This window comes from Castor canadensis, chromosome 1, assembly GCF_047511655.1.
Source record: "Castor canadensis chromosome 1, mCasCan1.hap1v2, whole genome shotgun sequence".
In the NCBI taxonomy this organism is placed as follows: domain Eukaryota; kingdom Metazoa; phylum Chordata; class Mammalia; order Rodentia; family Castoridae; genus Castor; species Castor canadensis.
In genome coordinates this window covers 121,575,741-121,597,954 of record NC_133386.1, presented here as the reverse complement: position 1 = coordinate 121,597,954, position 22,214 = coordinate 121,575,741, and the positions used below count along the sequence as shown (strand labels likewise).

General features: G+C 42.5%; 2 protein-coding genes across 4 annotated transcripts in view; one reads left to right on the top strand and one right to left on the bottom strand.

The window, feature by feature from the left end:
• Positions 1 to 1,255: 1,255 nt before the first annotated feature.
• Positions 1,256 to 1,777, top strand: LOC109679203 (protein tyrosine phosphatase type IVA 1-like). Of its 3 annotated transcripts, none has more exons than XM_020154497.2 (2): positions 1,256 to 1,378; positions 1,448 to 1,777. In XM_020154497.2, exons 1-2 carry the CDS (start codon positions 1,256 to 1,258, stop codon positions 1,775 to 1,777), a joined length of 453 nt encoding a protein of 150 aa, XP_020010086.2. The 3 variants fall into 3 exon arrangements, with proteins under 3 accessions (XP_020010086.2, XP_020010085.1, XP_020010084.1); XM_020154496.1 differs by having other exon boundaries at positions 1,256 to 1,591; positions 1,649 to 1,777; XM_020154495.1 differs by having other exon boundaries at positions 1,256 to 1,777.
• Positions 1,778 to 5,219: 3,442 nt separating this feature from the next.
• Me3 (malic enzyme 3) overlaps positions 5,220 to 22,214 on the bottom strand; it is a 224,778-nt gene continuing 207,783 nt past the window's right edge. Inside the window, exons 8-14 of the mRNA XM_074065995.1 lie at positions 16,336 to 16,433; positions 15,934 to 16,047; positions 14,214 to 14,319; positions 13,431 to 13,573; positions 9,089 to 9,262; positions 6,764 to 6,862; positions 5,220 to 5,381 (exon numbers count right to left, since the gene is read on the bottom strand). Coding sequence (XP_073922096.1) covers positions 5,220 to 5,381; positions 6,764 to 6,862; positions 9,089 to 9,262; positions 13,431 to 13,573; positions 14,214 to 14,319; positions 15,934 to 16,047; positions 16,336 to 16,433 — 896 coding nt within the window. The remainder of the gene's footprint in view (positions 5,382 to 6,763; positions 6,863 to 9,088; positions 9,263 to 13,430; positions 13,574 to 14,213; positions 14,320 to 15,933; positions 16,048 to 16,335; positions 16,434 to 22,214) is intronic.

The window sequence follows — 22,214 nt, the reverse complement described above, 5'->3', positions numbered from 1 at the left end:
AGCTACGTGAGGCAGCACACGCCTGTTATCCCAGGTACACCGGGATAACTATTAAATAGGGGGATCGCCCTCTAGGATACCGGATATAAAGCAAGTTCCTACCTCATAAATAGCCAATGCAAGCTGGTATTGGTGGCTCACTTCTGTAATCCTAGCTACTCAGGAGGCAGAGATCGGGAGGATCGCGGTTCAAAGCCAGCCCCAGCAAATAGTTCGCAAGACCCTATCTCGAAAAAACTTTCACAAAAAGGGGCTGGTGGAATGGCTCAAGGTGAAGGCCTTGAGTTCAAACCCCAGTACCACACATAAAATATATGTAAAGCCATTTAGATTTAGAATATCTCGTTCCTAAGAGATACGGTTAAACGTGAAGCAACGGCTGGCTGGCGACAATGGCTGGATATCTTCTTCTCCCTTCCCCATCGCAGTCTCCCCCACGTTCCTCTTTGGCTCCTGTCAGGCTTTGTCCGCCTCTGCAGACCCTCTCTTCCCTGGACCCAGGGATCTCCCATCCAATACCTTAACGGCGGCAGCAGTGACGTCACGAGGGGCGGGCCTCACGTCCCGGGCTGCTCATTGGCTCTTGGTCTGCCCAGCGATTGGTGAGGGGCTCACACTCCATAAAAGGGAGGGCCTGTGACGCAAGGGCGCCTGGGAGAGCGTGAATTGGCTCCCTCGACGTGGCTCTTCAGAGCTCCTCCGCCACTTGGGATTCCACCGCCGCCGCTGTCGCGCGACGCCTCCTACCGCTCCTGGGCCTGAGGCCGCCGCCGCCACCGCGGGAGTGGCTGTATGATTAGGCCACAGTCTTTCATGAGTACACCTGTTCCTTTCTGCGGTGTTCTCGGTCGCGCATTTATGGAGTTTCGGAAGGACCCTGGAGATTACTGCCAGGCACAGCACGACCTTTGGCAGGCGGGCGAACTGTAGAAGGCCGTCCCCCTCCAGCGGGACGCCCCCGACGGGCTAGCGAGCGAGTCCCCCCGGGACCCAGGAGGGCCGGAGGGCGGCACCGAGCGGAGAGGCCACCCGGCTGACTGGATGGGGTAAACGGGCGCTTCCTGCGTGGACTCCCGTGTTCCCCGGGGAAGAGCTGCTGCCCCGTGCCCGGAGGCGCCTTCCGTTGCTTCGTGCTCAGAGCGCTGGGACTGCAAGTGGAGGACGTTGGCCTTCCGACTCTTGACATCCTATCAGTGTCCCGAAAACTTTAATTGGTTTTCCTAACTGTATTGAGTGTTTTCTCAACCGGATCAACATGGCTCCCATGAACCGACCCGCCCCTGTGGAGGTCTCCTACAGGAACATGAGGTTTCTCATCACGCACAACCCAACCAGTGCAACCCTAACCCGATTTATTGAGGAGCTTAAGAACTACGGCGTCACCACGATCGTAAGGCTGTGCGAAGCCACTTATGACCCCGCCCTGGTGGAGAAGGAAGGCATCCAGGTTCTCGATTGGCCCTTTGATGATGGCTCATCACCATCCAACCAGATTGTGGAGGACTGGCTAACACTTGTAAACACTAAATTTCGTGAAGAACCTGGTTGTTGTATTGCTGTTCACTGTGTCGCAGGTCTTGGGAGAACGCCAGTGCTTGTTGCTCTAGCATTAATTGAAAGCGGAATGAAAAATGAAGATGCAGTGCAGTTTATAAGACAAAAGCGGCGAGGAGCTTTCAACAGCAAGCAACTTCTGTATTTGGAGCAATATCGTTCCAAAATGCGGCTGCACTTCAAAGACTCCAGTGGTCACAGAAACAACTGTTGTGTTCAATAAAACTTGGCAGATTGATGCAGTCAACGTTGGAAATGGATCTTGAGACAGGACCTAACTTAGACATATTGGCCCACATAGAGGCTTAGTGAATAAATCTAATGAGATTTCCAAAGAAATACTGAGAAGCCACAAGCTTGACAGATGTGCAGTTACTGTTTCACTTATATCTCAATATAAGATGTTTAGTGAGGTTAAGTACCAAAGATACCCAGCACAGTACTTGTATATTTCTAGTTATACAGAATTAAAATGCCAGGAACTCTAAACAGCAGTCTAGCCCTTACGTGGTTTATTCCTTAAGCCATTGCACGTATTGCAAGTAGGGTGTATGTGGTCACTTGCCTGAACCTTTATGCTTCCCACCCTGCATGTGCACAGGTATACATCAGGTTTGTGCAACAGTTGATTTTGTTGGATTCTTACCTAGTCTTATGGAGATTATTTAATGTCTATCTAGTTTTATGTTGTTATGAAACCTTCATTTTGAAAAATCAACCTCTGGTTAGAAGTTCATGCAAGATCCACATTATACAGAAGCAGTGTGTTTAATGTCTTCACATAGAAAAGGCTTGCAGTGAATGTTTATGTTTGGGGTAAAACTTAAAAGGGAGGACCTGAAGACAGAATGGGAGAGGACTATGGAATATTTCTACTAAGATGTGCTTTGGTCTTGTGCGGACATATAGGATAGGCTCTTTACTTTAGTAAACATTTAAAAAAGGTAGAGATACATTGTAGCTAAAATGATGCTTAATTATAAAAATTCTGAAAATGCATGGGGGGCTGAGGAGTTAGAATGAAGACATAGAAAGCAGAAAAATATCCCTTAATCTCAGGGTGCTTAGGAGACAAAATCCTGCTGTAGGAAGAAGTTCTAACTTCACTACCACATAGTTTTTTGTGTTTTTTTTTTTAAATGCTGGTTATTCTGGTGAGGCGAAGAGGTATCCTGTTGTGGGTTGGCTTTTCACGTGGCTAATGATGTTTAACATCTTTCCTTGGCTTGCTAGCTACTCACATATTTTGCCCATTTAAAAAACTAGGCTGTCCATATACTTAAAAAAAATGGATAGGGAGGTAAAACAGGTAGATACCAGTAGGAAGAGGTAAATGGAGAGGGTGAATGTGGTCAATGTACTTTGTATACATGATACAACATAGAAACCGGTTGAAAATGTGCTTCTTAGAAGAAAGGGGGCAGGGGAAATAAGGGAGAATGATGGGGGTGTGACTCTAATTAAGATACAATGTAAGCATCTACATACATTGTGGATGTCAGGATGAAACCCGTCTGTACAACAAATAAATGCTCATAAAAATGTAAAAAAAAAAAAACCAACCCAAAATAAAACTAAAAAAAACCCAGGTTGTTATTGACTTGTAAGAGTCCTTTATGTATTCTGGATCTAATGCCATTATCAGATACATGATTTGCAAATATTTTCTTCCAATCTGCTGCTGGTCTTTTTAAAAAATTAATGGTATGTTTCAAAATGAAAAAGTTTTAAATTTTGATGCTATATTACTTAATATTCTGAGTCATACTTGAAAAATATAAAAACAGTCCTCAACCCAAGTCATAAGGATTTTCTGCTTTATTTTCTTCTAGAAATTTATAATTTTAGCTTTTACATTTAGGCCTATGATCTAATTTGAATTGATTTTTCTGTATAGTGTAAGATGTCTTAAGTCTTTTTTTCTTTTTTCTTTGCATGTGGATATCTAGATGTTTCAAGAATCTTTTTTTTTTTCAAAAGACTATCCTTCCCCTCACTGCATTGAGTAGCTTTGACGAAAAATCAATTTACAATAAATATAAGGACTTATTTGTGAACGCTTAATTCTTTTCCATTCATCTATCTGATCATATTCTTGGCCACTGCGTCTTTGTAGTAAGTCTTTGAAACTGAATAGTGTACCTTGATAAAAAAAGTTGGTTAAATTGGCTATGCTTGCTGAAGCCTGTAATCCCAGCTACTCGGAAGACTGAGATCATTCAGGTCTTGGTTTGAAGCCAGCCCAGGCAAAAAGTCTGCAAGACCCCATCTCAACCAATGGCTGAGTGTGGGGGCCACACTGTCATCCCAGCTATGCAGGGAAAGCACAAATAGGAGGACCCTGGTCCAGGCTGGCTTGGGCATAAAGCGAGATCCTATCTTAAAAAACCCAACACAGAAAGGGCTGGCAGTATGGCAGTATTTGTTGCATTCCCATTTAAATTGTATCAGCTTGCCAATATCTATTAAAAAAAAAAAAGGTGTATGTGTTGGGAGTGGACGCCCATGGCTCACACCTGTAATCCTAGCTACTCAGGAGACAGAGATCAGGAGGATCCTGGTTTGAAGTCAGCCCCGACAAACAGTTGGCGAAACCCAATTGAAAAAAACCCATCATTAAAAGGCTGGTGGCAAGTGGCTCAAGATGTAGACCCTGAGTTCAAGCCCCAGTACCACAAAAAAAAAAAAAAAAAAAAGGAAAAAAGCCTGCAGGGTTTTGTAACACGATATTTAAAAAAAAAAAGTTTAAAAGAGATAATGGTTTTCAGATCCCAGCTTCTCTCTTCAAACCCTCCTCTGGAAACCTTCACATTCTCTGTGAGCCCAAGGGCCATGGAAGATGGCTGTTTGCTCACGGTATTCTTGGCTAAACGCCCCAAGGAAGCCAGAGCTAGGAAAATGAAATCAAGTCTTCCTTAGAACTCCCTATGGTGTTCTCCTCTCATTGCTTCTCTTTCTCTTACTCTATAGCATACTGACCCTCTCCACCCACATTTCTCTGGCTTTCCTTTTAGTAATAACCAGAAAAGAATGTCTCTAATACTCAACAACCCTCAGGGAAGTGACCATTCCTGACTAATTAGTGGTCTCCAGCCATTCTGAGCTCACGCCCTACTGAGTCTTGAAGGGAGTATATTTCTCTGACAGAGACTAAACTTCCAGCTGGATGGTTGAATCACATTTTCTGGCTGGTGGCTATTCTCATATTCCTCAGCTGCCCATGACTCCCCTCCATCCTTCACTCTTGGGACTCCATGCAAACACTGCTCCCTTGAGCCTTATGTCCTCATAGGAAGTATCCTCTCCTGTCTTTGGCCCCCCTTGACCTTTATCTGCACATTTGTTTTTATTCATGGACTTACCACTTGCAGAAAGAGTTGTATTCAATTACTACTACTAGACCCTGAGCTGTATAAAGGTAGGATTCTAGGCAGGATTCTGTATTTCCCACAAGGCCTAGACAATAGCTGGCAATTAAGTTTGGGAAGCAACTAAGAAAAGGGTTATACAAAGTGAATTCCCAGAGCCTTCAGGGACAAGGCTGTCACTCAGTATATCTCAGCATCTTCCCTCACACCAGAACATGCAAAGGAAAAAACAAAAACACAGTGATAAGAATGGCCATTTTGGGGCCCATTTATATTGTGAATATTATAAGCCCCACATCAGATCGTCTGAAAATTCATGGCCTCCTTAGGCCAACTGTAGCAGTCCACTGTAAAGGCTTCATAGTCTGGAGTATAGATCAGGGATCTTACAAAAGCCTCCTTGTCCGTGGGCTCTGGATAGAAGGAGGCCAGGTTGTGTTTGTACCCATAGTCGAGGATCTAGGAAAGAACATGTTTGGCTGAGGAAGTGGATCTCCAAGAAAACCTGCCTAAAAACCCTTGCTTGGCAGACTGGGACAGGGAAATACACCCTGATGAGCCAGACATATTCCTCTTATGAATTGTGGCCCAGGAAACCACTGGATAGGAAGGATTTTAAGCTTTTTTTCCTAGCCAGGTAAAGTTGACATAGTAGAATAGGTGCTGGGCCAAGGTCAAGAGGTCTAGCTTAAATTCTGCCCTCTTCTAATTGCCTGTGGGACCCCAGCAGTGACATTATCCTTGCTGCACCACAGTTTCCGCATTTGTAAAGTGGGATAACAATATCTTTCTCTGGAGCGGTGTGAGGCTAAAATTAGGGAATAGGTAAAAGTGTCTACACTTAATTAGACATCTCTCCTGGATGTGGCTTGAAATGCATGAACATACTAGACACTTCTGGGCATTAGATCTGGCTTCAGGAGAGTGTGAATCTAAATATCTCCAAAAGGAAGGAACTGGACAGGGCAGAACTGGACTGTGAGCTGGACTGCTGTTCTTGAGGACCGATTCTTGAGGGATCCTGTACTAGACAACTCACAGGGAACGTGTGTTGTTGTGTAATGCATTTTCTGAAATTATTATAAAAAGTTATAGAAAAAAATATATAACTAACAGAAATAGTAGTATCGTAAACCCTCACATATGTATTATCCAGCTTCAATGGTCATTTTGAGCTAGTCTATTACACCATGCTCTGATTCCTTGAAAAACCTGTCATGTCTGCATAGTCTCAGACACTGGAATATTCCATGAATTTGATCACACCATGGTCCAGCTATTATGAGAAAACTGAGAAGAATGAGCATCAACCCAGGCTAAGCAGGCACTAGATATGGATCTCTCTCAATGTTCTCTTTAAATCTTCTTCAGAACTCTGGGAGAGAGGGATTACTGGCCTCTCTAGAAAAGGAGGAAACTGAAGCTCAGGGAAGTGAAGTGACTGGGTCAAGATTATCCCACTGCTGTTTGGCAGAGCTGGGACCCCAAAGCCCAAGTCCTTTCTATGATGCCATGTAAGCTGACCTTTCTCATAAATGCATGACTCATTCATTTAAAAAAGAAATTCCACCCACATTCTGCTCACAAGAGCATGGGCTTTCCATGACCTTTCTGTCTGATGTTTGCTGGGAAATCTGGGAGCTTTCCCAGAACTGGCTTAGGTAGGTGTTGGGGGTGGGCTCCGGCTGTAGGCAGAAATTTGTCCCTCAGCCTATGAGTTGCATGAAGTGAAATCCAAGTAGCTTAGAATTCCCATTATCTGCCATCCCCTTAGCCCTCCAAAGTCACAGAGAGAAAGTAGTTGAGTGTCACCCGTTATTGTAAGATAGGATGCTTCTTACTTTGATGGCAATTCTTAGAGACACATCTTGGATGGTGCTGAGTGGTGGGTACAGTCTCCCCTGGGAAAGATGATGCTCAGAGACCTCCTGGGCAATTTGCTGGAGAGAGGGAGAGAACCAAGAGAAATAAGCTGAGTTTCTGCCTTTTCAGACCAAGTCCAACCCATTACCCCAGAGACTCATGTAGCTTGGCACAGGTGGTCAGACATTGCAGTTCCTACTGTTAACTCTGCCATGTAGCCCCAAGGGAGGTAAGTGCTTAGGCTTAAACAAGGAGCATTCTTTCTGTATTGTGAGTCTGGCTGAGACTTAGAACAACACAAGGCCTTCCAAATTCTAAAGGAAAATCACCGAGACCAAGATGAATAAACCATGACCTGCAAAGCAAAGATTATGGAATGTCCTCTGGGTTGGTCTAGCCTATTGCACAAGGATCCCTGAATTCCACATGCTATGCAAGCTGACCTTTCTCATAATTAGATGGGTGCCCATCTAAGCAACATCATTTGTCTGTGTTTAGGGTTCCCTTCTGGCCATGGTCCTGGTCTGAGAAAAGCCTCTCCTCCATCTTCCACGAGGTCTCTGAGAGATGTTTGTGCCAGAAGTGATAGGGCAGTGGAATTTGTCTTGCCCCCAAGTTTTCAGGCATTGAGGAAGTGAGTCTCTCCTTTCTTTGCCTCCTTCTCACACTCCCATCTCACCTAGCTGTATAATATGCTAGGCTCTGTGCTAGGCGCTGAGGTTCCATAGGGAAAAGCCACAGTACTTGTTTTATATAATTGTTAAGGTTAAATGAGGTAGTGAATGTAAATCTCCTGAAACCTATATTAAATTTCCTTAGGAAAATAAAATTCAACTTAAATACTTTTAACTAAAAGCACCCTTTCTAGAAATACAAGTTGTTGGGCCTTTGAAGACCAGACTGTAGATCCCACAGGGGAGGGGTTACCTTGCTCACAGTAGGTGCTTCGTAAGTAGATGAGGAGAGGCATCTATGTGATGGGAACTGCTCATGAAATTTTGGAACCAAAGTATCTGCCAGCACTAGTCAGTAAGTGTACAGATGTTTTCTGGTGCCACAAAAGAAGAGCTCTAGCAACTGTGTTTCTACACAACAAGGGAATTTGATTTCAGGTTGATTCTAAGAAGGATGTGATTCTTCCCATCCATTGAGGGCTTCAAACAGCTCTGCTGACAGCCACAAGGTAGGAACACACATCATAGCAATGGGACAAAATGCAAATTTAGAATACTCAGATAAGAAGGACAGAGTGTTGTCATATCTGGTGTGCACAGGGTTGAAAGATAGCTTAAAAGCCTTCATGTGTCATTAAGTAATGTGTGGCAGCCCAGTGCTCAAAGTAGACATTGTAAAAAGGGAGTTAGGGGATTGGACAATTCCTTTTGGGACTTAGAGAGATGGATCTGGACAGGGCTGCATGGAAGTCATTTCTGTGTCTCATTGATTATGGACTCTCTTTTGATGAAGAGGAAATCCAGGAGGTTAGAAGTCCAGGGCAGCCTGTGGGGCTTGTCAGGTATAAATACATTTAATATTTGTCTACAGCTTCAGTTAGCTTATACTTCCAACAGAGACAGTTCTCTGCCTTGATTTCTTCAGAGTAAGAATAAATGTCAAGTGCCGGTCACTTAGTAGGCACTTGATAATGTCAGTGTTGCAGTTGTTCTTAATAATCAGTAATATGAATGTGAGATATCATTATTAATGAATTCTTTCATTGTAAAGAAACCCTTTCTTCTAGTAAGGAACCATCCAGGAGCTTTTCAGGTATGATATACCTGGACCAGGTGCATCCCCAACACACCTATCATTGTGCTCAGAGTAGGCAAAGCCAAGCGTGCAACCCATCTGCTTCCTTATGAAGTGTCCTAGTGAGGCCTACTGCTACTAATTATCCCAGCGATGTGTCCAAGGCCATACCTGGAAGAATCTATCACCTGTCATGGTCCATAAGTCACCAGTTTCAGGTGGCTTTGGGGGTATCTCCTCTGTCTAGGCATCTAGATGGCACTGCTGGGAGCAGTACTAGGTATGTTCCCTCACCCAGTGCCTCCTACTAACCCCTTCCACTGACAATTCCCCATCTCCCCTCAAATACCCGATGGGGACCAGAGGAAGGCCAAGCTTCAAGGTAACCTTGAGAGATACTTGAGGTTCAATAACTTTGGGGATTTATTGCCAGGGTTGAGGGCAGGTATATAGAAACAAGAGAGAAGGAATCTTTAGGGGGCACTGGGTCTACAGATCTGGTATTTATCCACAGGTCCTATTGGAAGCATTTGAAAGAGGACACACAGTGATACCTCTGCTGTCAGGAGGAAGATCTCTTCTGGGATGTGCCGGATCCTTCCAGCAATGACTCCCAGTGCCACTCCGGGAAACACATAGGCATTGTTTCCCTGCCCAGGAGTGAATTTCTTGCCATCTTTCAGAGTCACACTCTTGAAAGGACTTCCACTGGCAAAGATCCCTCGGCCCTGGAGGCAAGAAGAAAAGTAGAGATGGATCCCGGGAGCCTGTGAGCAACGTGGCCTAGTAGGCCAGAGGGAGCAGTGAAGACAAAATGTGGTACCAGTGCCAGGTGCGCCCCAAGACCTGCCACCCACATGGCCTGGGCTCTGTGGCCACTGCTCTTCTGCTGCTGCCCTAGGCACCAGCTCTGGTGACCATGGTCCCAGGCCTTAGGCTGGACCCCTCTTTCCTGTGGCTGTCAAACATCCGTACCCTTCTTCCTTTCCTCCCCTGTCCCACTCCCTTGCCCATCTACTTGCCATGACTCTGTTTGCCCTGGGCACCTGGTGCCAGCTTTTGCCCTCATTCTCCTGGTCCCCATGGCCTGCAGGGGTCACAGAAAGGCTCACCCTGAGGTCACATTCCCCTGTCCCAGGGATACATGTCCCGGGCATGCTGGTAAGCGGCTGGCATCCTTCACTGATGGGATTAGTGGGGCTTGTTACCAGATCCTAAAGGTTGTTCCAGGTCTCTTCTCTTAAGAAATTAACAAGAGTTGGCAGCACAACTCTAGCGGTAGGGCACCTGCCTAGCAAGTGTGAGGCCATGAGTTCAAATCCCACCTTAGTTTGCTTCGATTATTTAGTCTCTTCATTTGGATAATAGTTGGGTGAGTGTTCAGAATCAGCAGTCCATTCAGGAGCCCCAAGAAAGGCTTGAGAGGCGGACCCTTAGGAGAACAGGCATCCTCCTGGAAGCTAGAGTACTCTGTCTTGCTGCCATGTGGAGATGTCAGATAAACCAGGTCAAAGGGACCTATACTGGAGACTTCCTTGAGACAAAAGAGATATCTTGGGGATCTCAGAAGGTCTAATTTCTCTCTCAAAGGGCAAATTCCCCTTTCTCTTTCCCTCTCTGTTTCTACCAGCCAGCGTAGGGGAAGCCAACATATTCACACCTTGACTATATCCTTAAATACTGGAAGTGCTTTGTTCCTGCTAACCTAAAAAGATGACTAACTCATGAGTAATAACACCTGTCTCTCAGGGGGAGATGTCTTTATCCTGTAACGGACTGCTATTTTGAGCCTGTATGTTGTATGTTACATGTCTTTGTGTTCCATTTAAGAGAGCCTTTGGAGGGATCGTGTGGTCACAGGAAATACTGCCACCATAATGAAGCCACCACATGTCCTGCACCATCTTGCCAGTCCCTAGGGATAGAAAACTCATGGGTGACCCCATCTAGTCATCCTCTAGGAAAATTATAACTAATTTGTGGTTAAAATTCTCTAAATTAATTTAGTTTTTATATATGTTGTTTTTAATGCACTAATCTGTTAAGGATTGGACAAAAATACAGTATTTGTGTTAAAGATCTGTTATAAACTACTTAAAAATCTAGCTGGCTAAACTATTAAAAATAATAACAAAAGTAATTTAAGAGTACACGCTAAATTAATGTGATTGTTTTGTGTGTCCTTGTGTGTGTTTTCTGTGTATGTCTTTGTCTCCTACCAGTGTGGCCACTGAATTTTTACTTTTTTGAGCCCACACATGTGTGCTTAAATTGACATTTTTTGGCATTCCTATGTCAAAACATCTGTGTGTGTGTGTGTGTTTAGATGTCTTTAGGATGATTCTTCCACTACTTTTATAAGTTAATGTAAAACTGTTGTTTGGAAAGTTTTTGTTAGCTCTTTTACCTAAAGTATACATTCTATCTAATGAGGTCTTTGACATTTCTGCTCTTGACAAATGCTAAAAGTTCTGCCATTAAGGCCTGACATCTGTTTGTCAGATAAATCAATATTTATCTGACATTGTTTTATATAGACTTAATGCAATTGAGTGTTAAAACAGGGGCTACTTGGAATTTCTGACACTGCCTTCCCTTAACCATTGGAAAATGTAGGGTTTTAATTTTTCAGTACCATATGTATTGGCAGTATTGACAACCACTGACCTTACATAACCAAAATTCAAGGTTTAAACTGTAATGCTGCTATTGGGTCCTTCCTGTGTTAGGTGACTTTATGTTCTTCAAGTATACAAGCCTTCTAAAATAGAGTTATAAAAAGACACTGTACCAAGCTGGTGTCTTAACTTCTTTTACAAGTTAGTGCATGTGTTCCCAACTGTAATGAGAGATTTAATAGTACTACATAAAACTAAAAGTAATTAGATGTTATGTTAATTGCTAAACTGTTAACCATGGTTATTTTAAGTTTTGTCATTACACTTCTGATCTTCTGAAACATTTACAGATAAGCCCATGAAAAATGACTCTTACAAGTGCTTATTTGTCAACAAGGACAGACATTGTTAAGTATTGGGATTGTTTTATATTTTCCTTGTAAAACTTTGTAACTGTTGTCTTTTGACACTTTACAACAATTTAAAGGTATTAGTACATCCTCTATGGGACTGACAATTAGGTTTAATTAAGCCCAGACTAACAATCATTTTTAAAAATAAGTCCCTTTGTTGCTTAATTTGGCCAAAAGAGTTGCATTGGCGTTGACTTCTGATCTGTTTGATGTGTTGCCTCCCCTCTTCTGTGGAACAAAATCTGACTGTCTAAAAGAATCTATGACTTTCCAGGAGAGGCTTCTCCTGGCTCCGAGGGACAAAACTGCCAAATTGGAAAAATCTTCAGAGATAACTGTTCAGAGAAACAATTTAAAAGGACTACAGTTCAAAAGGAATACAAAATGAGGGAATTTCTCCAGATCTAGATAAAGTTAATTGTGCCAGACTTCTAAAAGTAACCAGTTGAGAGATTTTAAAAAGGGGCTCTTATGCATGTGCTCTAATATTTAAACCTTCTAGGCTTCTGGCAAAAGGCACGATCATATCCTCGGCCAAGGCCTTCTGTTTAAGCAAAGGCAATATGACCATTTCTACTAGCTCCAGATCTGTCTTTTAAATAGTACTCAGAGCTATTTATACTCTCCTGTGTTCTATTTTCAATGGTGTTTAACTTCTGCTTAGAGACATTGTGAGTCTTTTGTATAGCACTGACTCATTGATGATTACCCTCTAATTGGACTGGCACACCTTGCCCATAATGTAACTATTACCCCAAATAATCAGTCCTTAACTGCCCACTACACTGGCAGTCAAAATAGGGGTCCTTCCAAGGGTCAAAAATAGGTACAGGTAAAGACACCTATAAAAAGTAACCATAAGACTTGTCACTTTTCAAAATAAAAATTTAGATTCTTTGTCTTTCCTACTACATCTGACAGAGCCCCCTTCTGATGCTCCTATCACTGTTAATGTTCAGGTCATGCCTTCTAAACCAGATTTATCTATTCTAGGATAAAAGCCTTTGGGACCCAAATCATGAGACAGTAGGACTCTTTGGCTCTACAGATGAACAAGATCTCCTGGACTGCCTAGATCTCCATGAGAAACTATGACTGGCTGGACAATAATTCAGACACCTTGTGTCCGAATGAGTCCCCAGAGAAAGAAATAGGAGAGACCATTTCCCCTTGTAGATAGCTAGGTGCCCCTTGTCAGCTCAAAGAAGATTCAGAAGGAAAAGAACTCCAGCCCCTCAACAACCTCAAAAAGATGTTTTTGGGATCTTGTCTCTAAGGGGGAATTTGAGGCAGGCTTGAATTAGGGAAAGTTTGGGGCTCATAGAAAATATATGCTTTAATAGTGTGTGTGTGTGTAGGTTGCCCATGCCTGGTGCGGGGATGGCTCGGACTGGCCTCACCTGGCCTGGGACTGCCCATACCCCTCCACTCATTGACTTTTGAATGGGAATCGCCTGGTTCTTCCCTTCTCATAGGTTAATGTAGGTTTTAAAAGTACCTGGAGAAGAGAAGCACATTCTCTCTGCTTCCCAGCTTCCACCTGTATTTCCCTTCCCTAACTTTTAATAAACCCCAATTATACCCATGTGTTCTATTTGGGTTCTTCCATGCAGCACAGGGACCAAGATCTTCTGAAAATACCTTTTCTTGTTAACAGTGAAAGCTTGGGATTTGGAGTCAGGCCTGGGTTTGAGGGCCAGCTTTCCTCTTTATTAACTCTGGGACCTTGGGCAAGTTGCATAATCATTCTAAACCTTTTTATTCCATGGTGATGGGGAATTTTTTCACCCTCATGGGGATTGCTTGTAGTTATTGTTATTGTGGCCTCTTGGGGGTGGGGTGGAAAGGAAGGATTCCCTGCTGACCTCAGTGAGTAGGTAGCACTTCTCAGCTGTGCATTCAGCCTTGCTGGTGGGGTTGCTCAGGGCAAAGATGATAGGGCGCTCATTGAAGGAGGCCATGTCCCTCAGAATCTGCTCCGTGAAGGCTCCTGAGGCAGCAGCAACACCTACAGGGAAAAGGGGACACTGGGGACACCTATTCAGTATAAATACTCCATTCCTCTCCTGGTGGTGGGGGTGGGGCAACTAGGCAATTAGGTGATCTACCATGTGAACCACAGCAGCTCCTGAAGCTAGGCAACTAGGCATACCATGACAGACCCATGAGAGTTAGGGATGGTGTCAGCCATAAGAACTGAGGAAGCAGAAGGAGAAAGAGTCCTCCTGGTTGAGCTGCCTGAACCCTCCTGTTCATCCCTGAGAACACCAGTCTTCTGTAGGTTCCTAATAGATGCACCTTGAAGGCATTCCTAGGCATTGCCATTGAGAATTGGCAGCTCCCCTAGAACAGGAAGAGATGCCAGAGTCCCTGCCAGGGTGGGAGGAGTGCTCATCTCTTCCTGGTTAGAGACCAGCTCTGTGCTTTTCTACTGCTCTATATCATCCTACATCATCAAATCACAACTCTGGCTCATTTCTATGGTTTTTATACAGAAACCACTCAATAAAAGTTTATGGTATTGAATTGGACATGGAGTAGAGGGCAGAGCTGTGTTTCCATAGGTTTTTTAGGCCTCTTGGCTGAGCCTCAGTCTGTAAGTCAAGAGGGTTAGCTGTGCTGGGCAGTGGGTTGCTTCTTTCTCCTACCTATAAGGGCTGTGGGCTTCACTAGCCTCACTACCTCCTGCAGAGATTTCATTTCAGGATGGTCTTTGGCAAACATCTCATTCTCATGGTTCAGGTCACTCCTCCCCTGTTGGAAAAGAAGGATCATGAAGCAGCTATGGTGTTGGGCAGGGGTGCCGATGAATTTGGAATTTCTGAGAGCCCTTCCTGGTGAGCCTCATGCTTTGCTCTGAGCTTTCAGAAGCCTTAAGACTCACACTCTTTATTGGATCTTCCAGTAGAACCTCAGTGGAAACTAAATGTGTGCCTGTGTACATGCATGCACATGAGGGTGTTTCTTTAACTAACCAAACCACAGAGGGAAAATCCATGAAGCATTTTTTTTTTTTAGCTGCCAAGGTCAATGGCTTCTTTGGCTTTGACAGAAATACTCTTCGCGCCCACTTGAGGTATGAGGATTTGAGACTTCCAGGGTTAGGAGGTAACGTGAATGTATTTTACAAGAGCTATTAGCCTCTCTGTGAACAGTACTAAACCAATCCCCACACTTAGAATCACTGTTGCATTCAGCCATCCAGATTCCTTTTATTTCTTCAAGTAGAAATCTGAAGGTGACAGGAAAGTATAGGTGCTGGTAAATGAGTACAGACATTTCTGGTGACTTCATAGAACTAGAGTGAAGATGCTAGCTTTGAGAACTCCTTGGGTAGGGGTGAGCTCAGCAGGGTGAGAAAAATGATGTTGAAAAATGAGCAAGTGAGAAGAGTAGCAGGTTCTGGTAGCCTGTAATTGTGGCTAGACTCTGTTCTGAAATGACATGGGGTTGGGAAACGGAATCTCCAGGCCTAAGTTCCTTCTAGCAGCAATCTGGTTTCATATGGAGCAATAGGAAGGCCTGTTTCTGCTGAGGGTCTCTGCTATTCTTGGTTGATGACCCCCCAGTGCTTCTCAATTTCCATCCCTGCCATTGCTTTTCATCTCTCACTGACATTCTGTGTTAATAGAATTCATGGAACACTAAGCAAAACTCTAAGGGAGAGGGTCATCCATTTGTGTCCCTCACCACATTCTATTCCAAAGCTGAGCTGCTTCTCTTGTTTGTTCTTTCCCTCATACCTCACACATCAATTATGTACTTGCCAGGTGCTAGACATTGACATCAAGACCATACAGCTAATCGAACTAGTAGAGACAGACAAATGAAAAGGCAACTCTTCTACAAAGTGGTAGTGCAGTGTATAGAAGGGGGGAGGTTTATATGAGCATAGATAGAGGAAGTTAATTGATACCTAGATGCTCCAGGACATTTTTTAGAGAATGTGACATGTGAGCTCAATAGGAAGATAAAAAGGAAACTGGGAGGGAGTTGAGGATTTTGAGAATGAGTTTGCAGAAAAGGGAGAAGGAAAATTTCAGGCAGAAGGACAAAATGTGCAAAGATGTGGAAGAGAGAGAGCAGATGACATTTGGAGAACTGTGATTCAATATGGCTGAAGGTTAGTGCAAGGCAGAAAGTGGTGGGAGAGAAGGCTGGAAGGGGCACCACACCCACACACCCACCCACCCACACATTCAGAATTTTTGGAAAAGAGCAATGAAGGCTTTGGCTTTGAGCTTAGACCATTGCCCTCTTTTTGCTCTCTATTCTGTCAGGGTAGTTTGCCCCTTGGAGAACTCTTCCCATCCAGTTCCTGGAAACTCTGACTCTCAGGAAAACTCCAGGTCTTCACAATGACAGTACCTTGACAATCAGCCCCTCGATGTCCATCATCCAGATCTTTTTTGTGGCCTCTGCCTTGGATAAACCTTCTTTCTCTAGCGCCATGACAAGGAGTTTGGCGATGCCCATTCCTGCCTGAGAGGTACCATAAGGAGTATGTTTAGACACAGGGCAAAGAGCTACTCAGCATGTATCAGATGCCTCACCAAAATGAGTCCCTCTTCTTCCCCCCCAGTTACACAACTCCAAGAAGGCCCAGTTAAGCCCTTGACATGAGAAATGCTAGAGCTGAATCTCAGACAGCTGAAATGACCAGAATACTTGTGCTACTTCTTCTCAGAGTCCCAGAGCTCCCTTCCTTGATACTCCTCCCCTCATTCTTATTTTCCTGCTGGAACAAGAGTACCCTCTAATGGCACTTACCTCGCCCGCGCCTAGGAAAACAAACACATGATTGGAGAGCTTGTTCTTGGTGATTCGCAGAGCAGCCAGGATCCCTGCCACAGCGACAGAGGCTGTGCCTACAACAGAGTGGCCTGTGATCAACCTCTAGCCACTGGCCCCCAAAACCCAAGAGAAGACCCTTAGTAGAGTTCCCAACACCAAGGACCTATGGGGGAAGAAGCAATCTTCCTTAGTTCTTATAGAAGTCAAACCTGAAGGCATGTGGGGGCTTTTAGAGCAAATCCGTGCCCTTTTGTTATAGAACAGATCCTGCATTACTTATCCCTGAGAGAGGATCAGTTAGCCAGGTGCTGCTACTGTTATCCCAAATGAAAAAATGGGATCCACATACTTAGATAGAAGCCAAAAAGCAGTGTGAGTCCCCTAGAATGATTCACTTATGGGACAAATTGATAGAGACATACTTTTAAAATGAGAACATAGAGAGGCCGGGCTACTGAAGACTCTGGGCCTTCCTTTAGAAATGAACATCTGTGGCACCTTACTGGGTAAAGAACACTGGACATATTGAATCCTGTGTGAGGACTCAACATGGAGTAGAAGACTGAGGAAGAAATTTATAAATATCAGCTGTGGAGAAAGCCGGATGTCGGGCTTGTGAGTAGTTTCCTTTGTTGTGATAGTGGCAAAAGAGCAAATAAAAATAGGTGATGTTGAGAAAGGCAAGATTTTTGTTCAGAAGTGTGACCAGTGCCACGCTGTGGGAAGGGAGGCAAGCATAAGACTGGGCCCAATCTCCATGGTCTGTTTGGGCACAAGACAGGTCAGGCCACCAGATTCTTTTGCACAGATACCAACAAGGACAAAGGCATCACCTGGTGAGAGGATACACTGATGAATTATTTGGAGAACTCCAAAAAGTACATCCTTGAAACAAAAAATGGTCTTCAATGGCATTAAGAAGAAGGGAGAAAGGGCAGACTTGATAGTTTATCTCAAAAAAGCTACTAATGTGTAATAGCCACTGCCTTCTTTATTACAAAACAGAAATATCTCATGGTTTTTTATGTGTATGAAAATTCAGATCATGAATGGCTGACAGAATATTTTTGTTCGTCAGTTGTGATTTAAGTAAAATTGGCTTGTAGTTAAGTGAATATGGTCTTTTTTTGTTTTTTTAAAATAGTAATTCTAGTTGAGTAAATATTGTTGCTGTTTTCCCTTTCTAAAGATATTATTGGATTTAATTAGTAATGTCCAACTTTTCACAAAGATGGGGAATGCTACCTTAAAACTTAGTGAGGATTGGTTTTATGTTTAGACTTACATAACTAGTTATGTGGATATGTTTAAAAATTCCTTGACTCTCTCAAAACTGAGCAAGACTCACCTTATTTCAATGTGTGATCATTTGCCAGTTCAAGGCAACGTTGAAGATAGGAAGCAATGTCTATATTTTGGTCTTCACTATGCCAATTTAAACAGAATTCCCTGTATTTAAAATGCTACCTTTTAAAACCAGAATATTTTTGCACATTTGCCATTGTTATCTTTGTTCAAAAGAATTTAGTAAATCTCCTATAGCTGTGACTATTCAGTTGCTGTGTGATGAAGGACTCAAAAAAAGCTAGTTATTTTCATGTCATTTTGTAGCTATTGATTCAGTAGAAATTAAGGAAACTATAAATATTTTATTTCTGTGAGCCATGCACTAAGTGTTATATCTTTTTGTCTCCAGTTTATTTTTATGGTAATGAAAAGGCACGGCCTCAGTTACTGATTTGTATGATTTAACTACTTCTATTAGAAATAAATTGGTTTTTTTTAAAAATAAAATGCTGACTTTCACTTATTGAAAGGCATATTAGTGTGGTTTATGTGTAATATCAAATAAAGAATATTTAACACTTCTCACAAAAAATATCAGCTGTAGCCTTGTGATGGGTTAAATTAAGGAGGAATATAGTAGCTGTATGTGTTTTTTCCTTGATAGTTATGTGACTCTATACATTAACTGACTTTTCTCCCTTCCTCTAGGCGCATAACTTTTTTATTCATATGTGCATACAATGTTTGGGTCATTTCTCCCCACTTCCCCCACCTCCTCCCTCAATCCCCTCCCCCTCCCTCTCCCCCCAACCCCCTCGCTACCAGCCAGAAACTATTTTGCCCTTATCTCTAATTTTGTTGAAGAGAGAGTATAAGCAATAATAGGAAGGACCAAGGGTTTTTGCTAGTTGAGATAGGATAGCTACACAGGAAGTTGACTCTCATTGATTTCCTGTGCAGGCACATAACTTTTGTTGGAGGTTAATTCTACACTTTATTCTTTGTGTAACAGCATTTTCAAGTGTAACTGTGACTGAATTTTAAGAGCAATTGAATCCTTCCTAGAGATGGATAATGTGACTATCTTCCAGAGACGAATAAAATGGCTGTTGAGACTTTGCCTCTTCCCATTTTGGAGCCAAGCCTCCAGCCCCACTGTTAACAATTTTGTTAGAGTTTTGTTGTTGTTATTGTTATTTGGAAGCCAAATGTATGGAACAATGTGCATGGATGTGTTAGCCAAAAGGGTGGACTGTACCAATTAATGGATCATTTTCTCTCAGTTCTAGATCCACCCTTTATGCTTCTTGATCCTCAAACCGCTGTTCAGCTTTGACAACTGGCTCCATGCTGGGCTGTGCCAGTAGGAGGTGCTAAGAGGGGAAGAGTCTGAAAGGCTAGATGAGAAAAGACTACTTAGTCAGCATTGCCTCACTCTTGTAGCATTGCCAGGTAAAATGTAGAACACTTAATAAAATGTGAATTTTAGATGAACAACAGTACTTTGTAGTATTGGTATGTCCTATGCAATGTTAGCATAAATATTCTAAAAATTATTTATTTATCTTTGAAACTTAACTGAGAGTCCTGAATTTATGTTTTTGCTAAGTTGGGCAACTCCATAGCATTGGTTTTTTACTTCCACAGCAGAAAGTGAATCCAGCATCAGATTGTCACTTAGAGAACAAGCCTCATAGTTCACACCCTGGAGACGCAAACACCAGCCAGCTGCCACCTTCTTTTTCCTTTGTTCTCTCAACCTCAGATGTGGTAGCAGATCCTTGGTGTTTCTTTTCTTTTCTGCTTTTCATTTCTCTAATGCATACTTTTTTTTTCATTTTTCTTTTATTATTCATATGTGCATACAAGGATTGGTTCATTTCTCCCCACTGCCCCCACCCCCTCCCTTACCACCCACTCCGCCCCCTCCCTCTCCCCCCCCTCAATACCCAGCAGAAACTATTTTGCCCTTATTTCTAATTTTGTTGTAGAGAGAGTATAAGCCATAATAGGAAGGAACAAGGGTTTTGGCTGGTTGAGATAAGGATAGCTATACAGGGCATTGACTCACATTGATTTCCTGTGCGTGGGTGTTACCTTCTAGGTTAATTCTTTTTGATCTAACCTTTTCTCTAGTACCTGCTCCCCTTTTCCTATTGGCCTCAGTTGCTTTAAGGTATCTGCTTTAGTTTCTCTGCGTTAAGGGCAACAAATGCTATGTAGTTTTTTAGGTGTCTTACCTATCCTCATCCCTCCCTTGTGTGCTCTCGCTTTTATCATGTGCTTAAAGTCCAATCCCCTTGTTGTGTTTGCCCTTGATCTAATGTCCACATATGAGGGAGAACATACGATTTTTGGTTTTTTGAGCCAGGCTAACCTCACTCAGAATGATGTTCTGCAATTCCATCCATTTACCAGCGAATGATAACATTTCGTTCTTCTTCATGGCTGCATAAAATTCCATTGTGTATAGATACCACATTTTCTTAATCCATTCGTCAGTGCTGGGGCATCTTGGCTGTTTCCATAACTTGGCTATTGTGAATAGTGCCGCAATAAACATGGATGTGCAGGTGCCTCTGGAGTAACCTGTGTCACAGTCTTTTGGGTATATCCCCAAGAGTGGTATTGCTGGATCAAATGGTAGATCGATGTCCAGCTTTTTAAGTAGCCTCCATATTTTTTTCCAGAGTGGTTGTACTAGTCTACATTCCTACCAACAGTGTAAGAGGGTTCCTTTTTCCCCCGCATCCTCACCAACACCTGTTGTTGGTGGTGTTGCTGATGATGGCTATTCTAACAGGGGTGAGGTGGAATCTTAGCGTGGTTTTAATTTGCATTTCCTTTATGGCTAGAGATGGTGAGCATTTTTTCATGTGTTTTCTGGCCATTTGAATTTCTTCTTTTGAGAAAGTTCTATTTAGTTCACTTGCCTATTTCTTTATTGGTTCATTAGTTTTGGGAGAATTTAGTTTTTTAAGTTCCCTGTATATTCTGGTTATCAGTCCTTTGTCTGATGTATAGTTGGGAAATATTTTCTCCCACTCTGTGGGTGTTCTCTTCAGTTTAGAGACCATTTCTTTTGATGAACAGAAGCTTTTTAGTTTTATGAGGTCCCATTTATCTATGCTATCTCTTAGTTGCTGTGCTGCTGGGGTTTCATTGAGAAAGTTCTTACCTATACCTACTAACTCCAGAGTATTTCCTACTCTTTCTTGTATCAACTTAAGAGTTTGGGGTCTGATATTAAGATCCTTGATCCATTTTGAGTTAATCTTGGTATAGGGTGATATACATGGATCTAGTTCAGTTTTTTGCAGACTGCTAACCAGTTTTCCCAGCAGTTTTTGTTGAAGAGGCTGCTATTTCTCCATCGTATATTTTTAGCTCCTTTGTCAAAGATAAGTTGCTTATAGTTGTGTGTCTTCATATGTGGATATTCTATTCTGTTCCACTGGTCTTCATGTCTGTTTTTGTGCCAGTACCATGCTGTTTTTATTGTTATTGCTTTGTAATATAGTTTGAAGGCAGGTATTGTGATACCTCCTGCATTGTTCTTTTGACTGAGTATTGCCTTGGCTATTCGTGGCCTCTTGTGTTTCCATATAAATTTAACAGTAGATTTTTCAATCTCTTTAATGAATGTCATTGGAATTTTGATGGGAATTGCATTAAACATGTAGATTACTTTGGGGAGTACTGACATTTTTACTATGTTGATTCTACCAATCCATGAGCATGGGAGATCTCTCCACTTTCTATAGTCTTCCTCAATCTCTTTCTTCAGAAGTGTATAGTTTTCCTTGTAGAGGTCTTTCACATCTTTTGTTAGGTTTACACCTAGGTATTTGATTTTTTTTGAGGCTATTGTAAATGGAATTGTTTTCATATATTCTTTTTCAGTTTGTTCATTATTAGTGTATAGAAATGCTAATGATTTTTCTATGTTGATTTTATATCCTGCTACCTTGCTATAGCTATTGATGATGTCTAGAAGCTTCTGAGTAGAGTTTTTTGGGTCTTTAAGGTATAGGATCATGTCGTCTGCAAATAGGGATATTTTGACAGTTTCTTTACCTATTTGTATTCCTTTTATTCCTTCTTCTTGCCTAATTGCTCTGGCTAGGAATTCCAGTACTATGTTGAATAGGAGTGGAGATAGTGGGCATCCTTGTCTGGTTCCTGATTTTAGAGGGAATGGTTTTAATTTTTCTCCATTAAGTATAATGCTGGCTGTAGGTTTGTCATATATAGCTTTTATAATGTTGAGGAACTTTCCTTCTATTCCTAGTTTTCTTAGAGCTTTTATCATGAAATGATGTTGGATCTTATCAAAGGCTTTTTCTGCATCTATTGAGATGATCAAGTGGTTTTTGTCTTTGCTTCTGTTAATGTGGTTTATTACGTTTATTGATTTTCGTATGTTGAACCACCCCTGCATCCCTGGGATGAAGCCTACTTGGTCGTGGTGAATAATCTTTTTGATATGTTGCTGAATTCGGTTTGCCATTATTTTATTGAGGATTTTTGCATCAATGTTCATTAAGGAGATTGGCCTATAGTTCTCC

Coding starts and splice junctions, on each gene's coding strand:
- LOC109679203 (XM_020154495.1), top strand. CDS start 1,256: ATGGCTCCCATGAACCGACCCGCCCCTGTGGAGGTCTCCTACAGGAAC.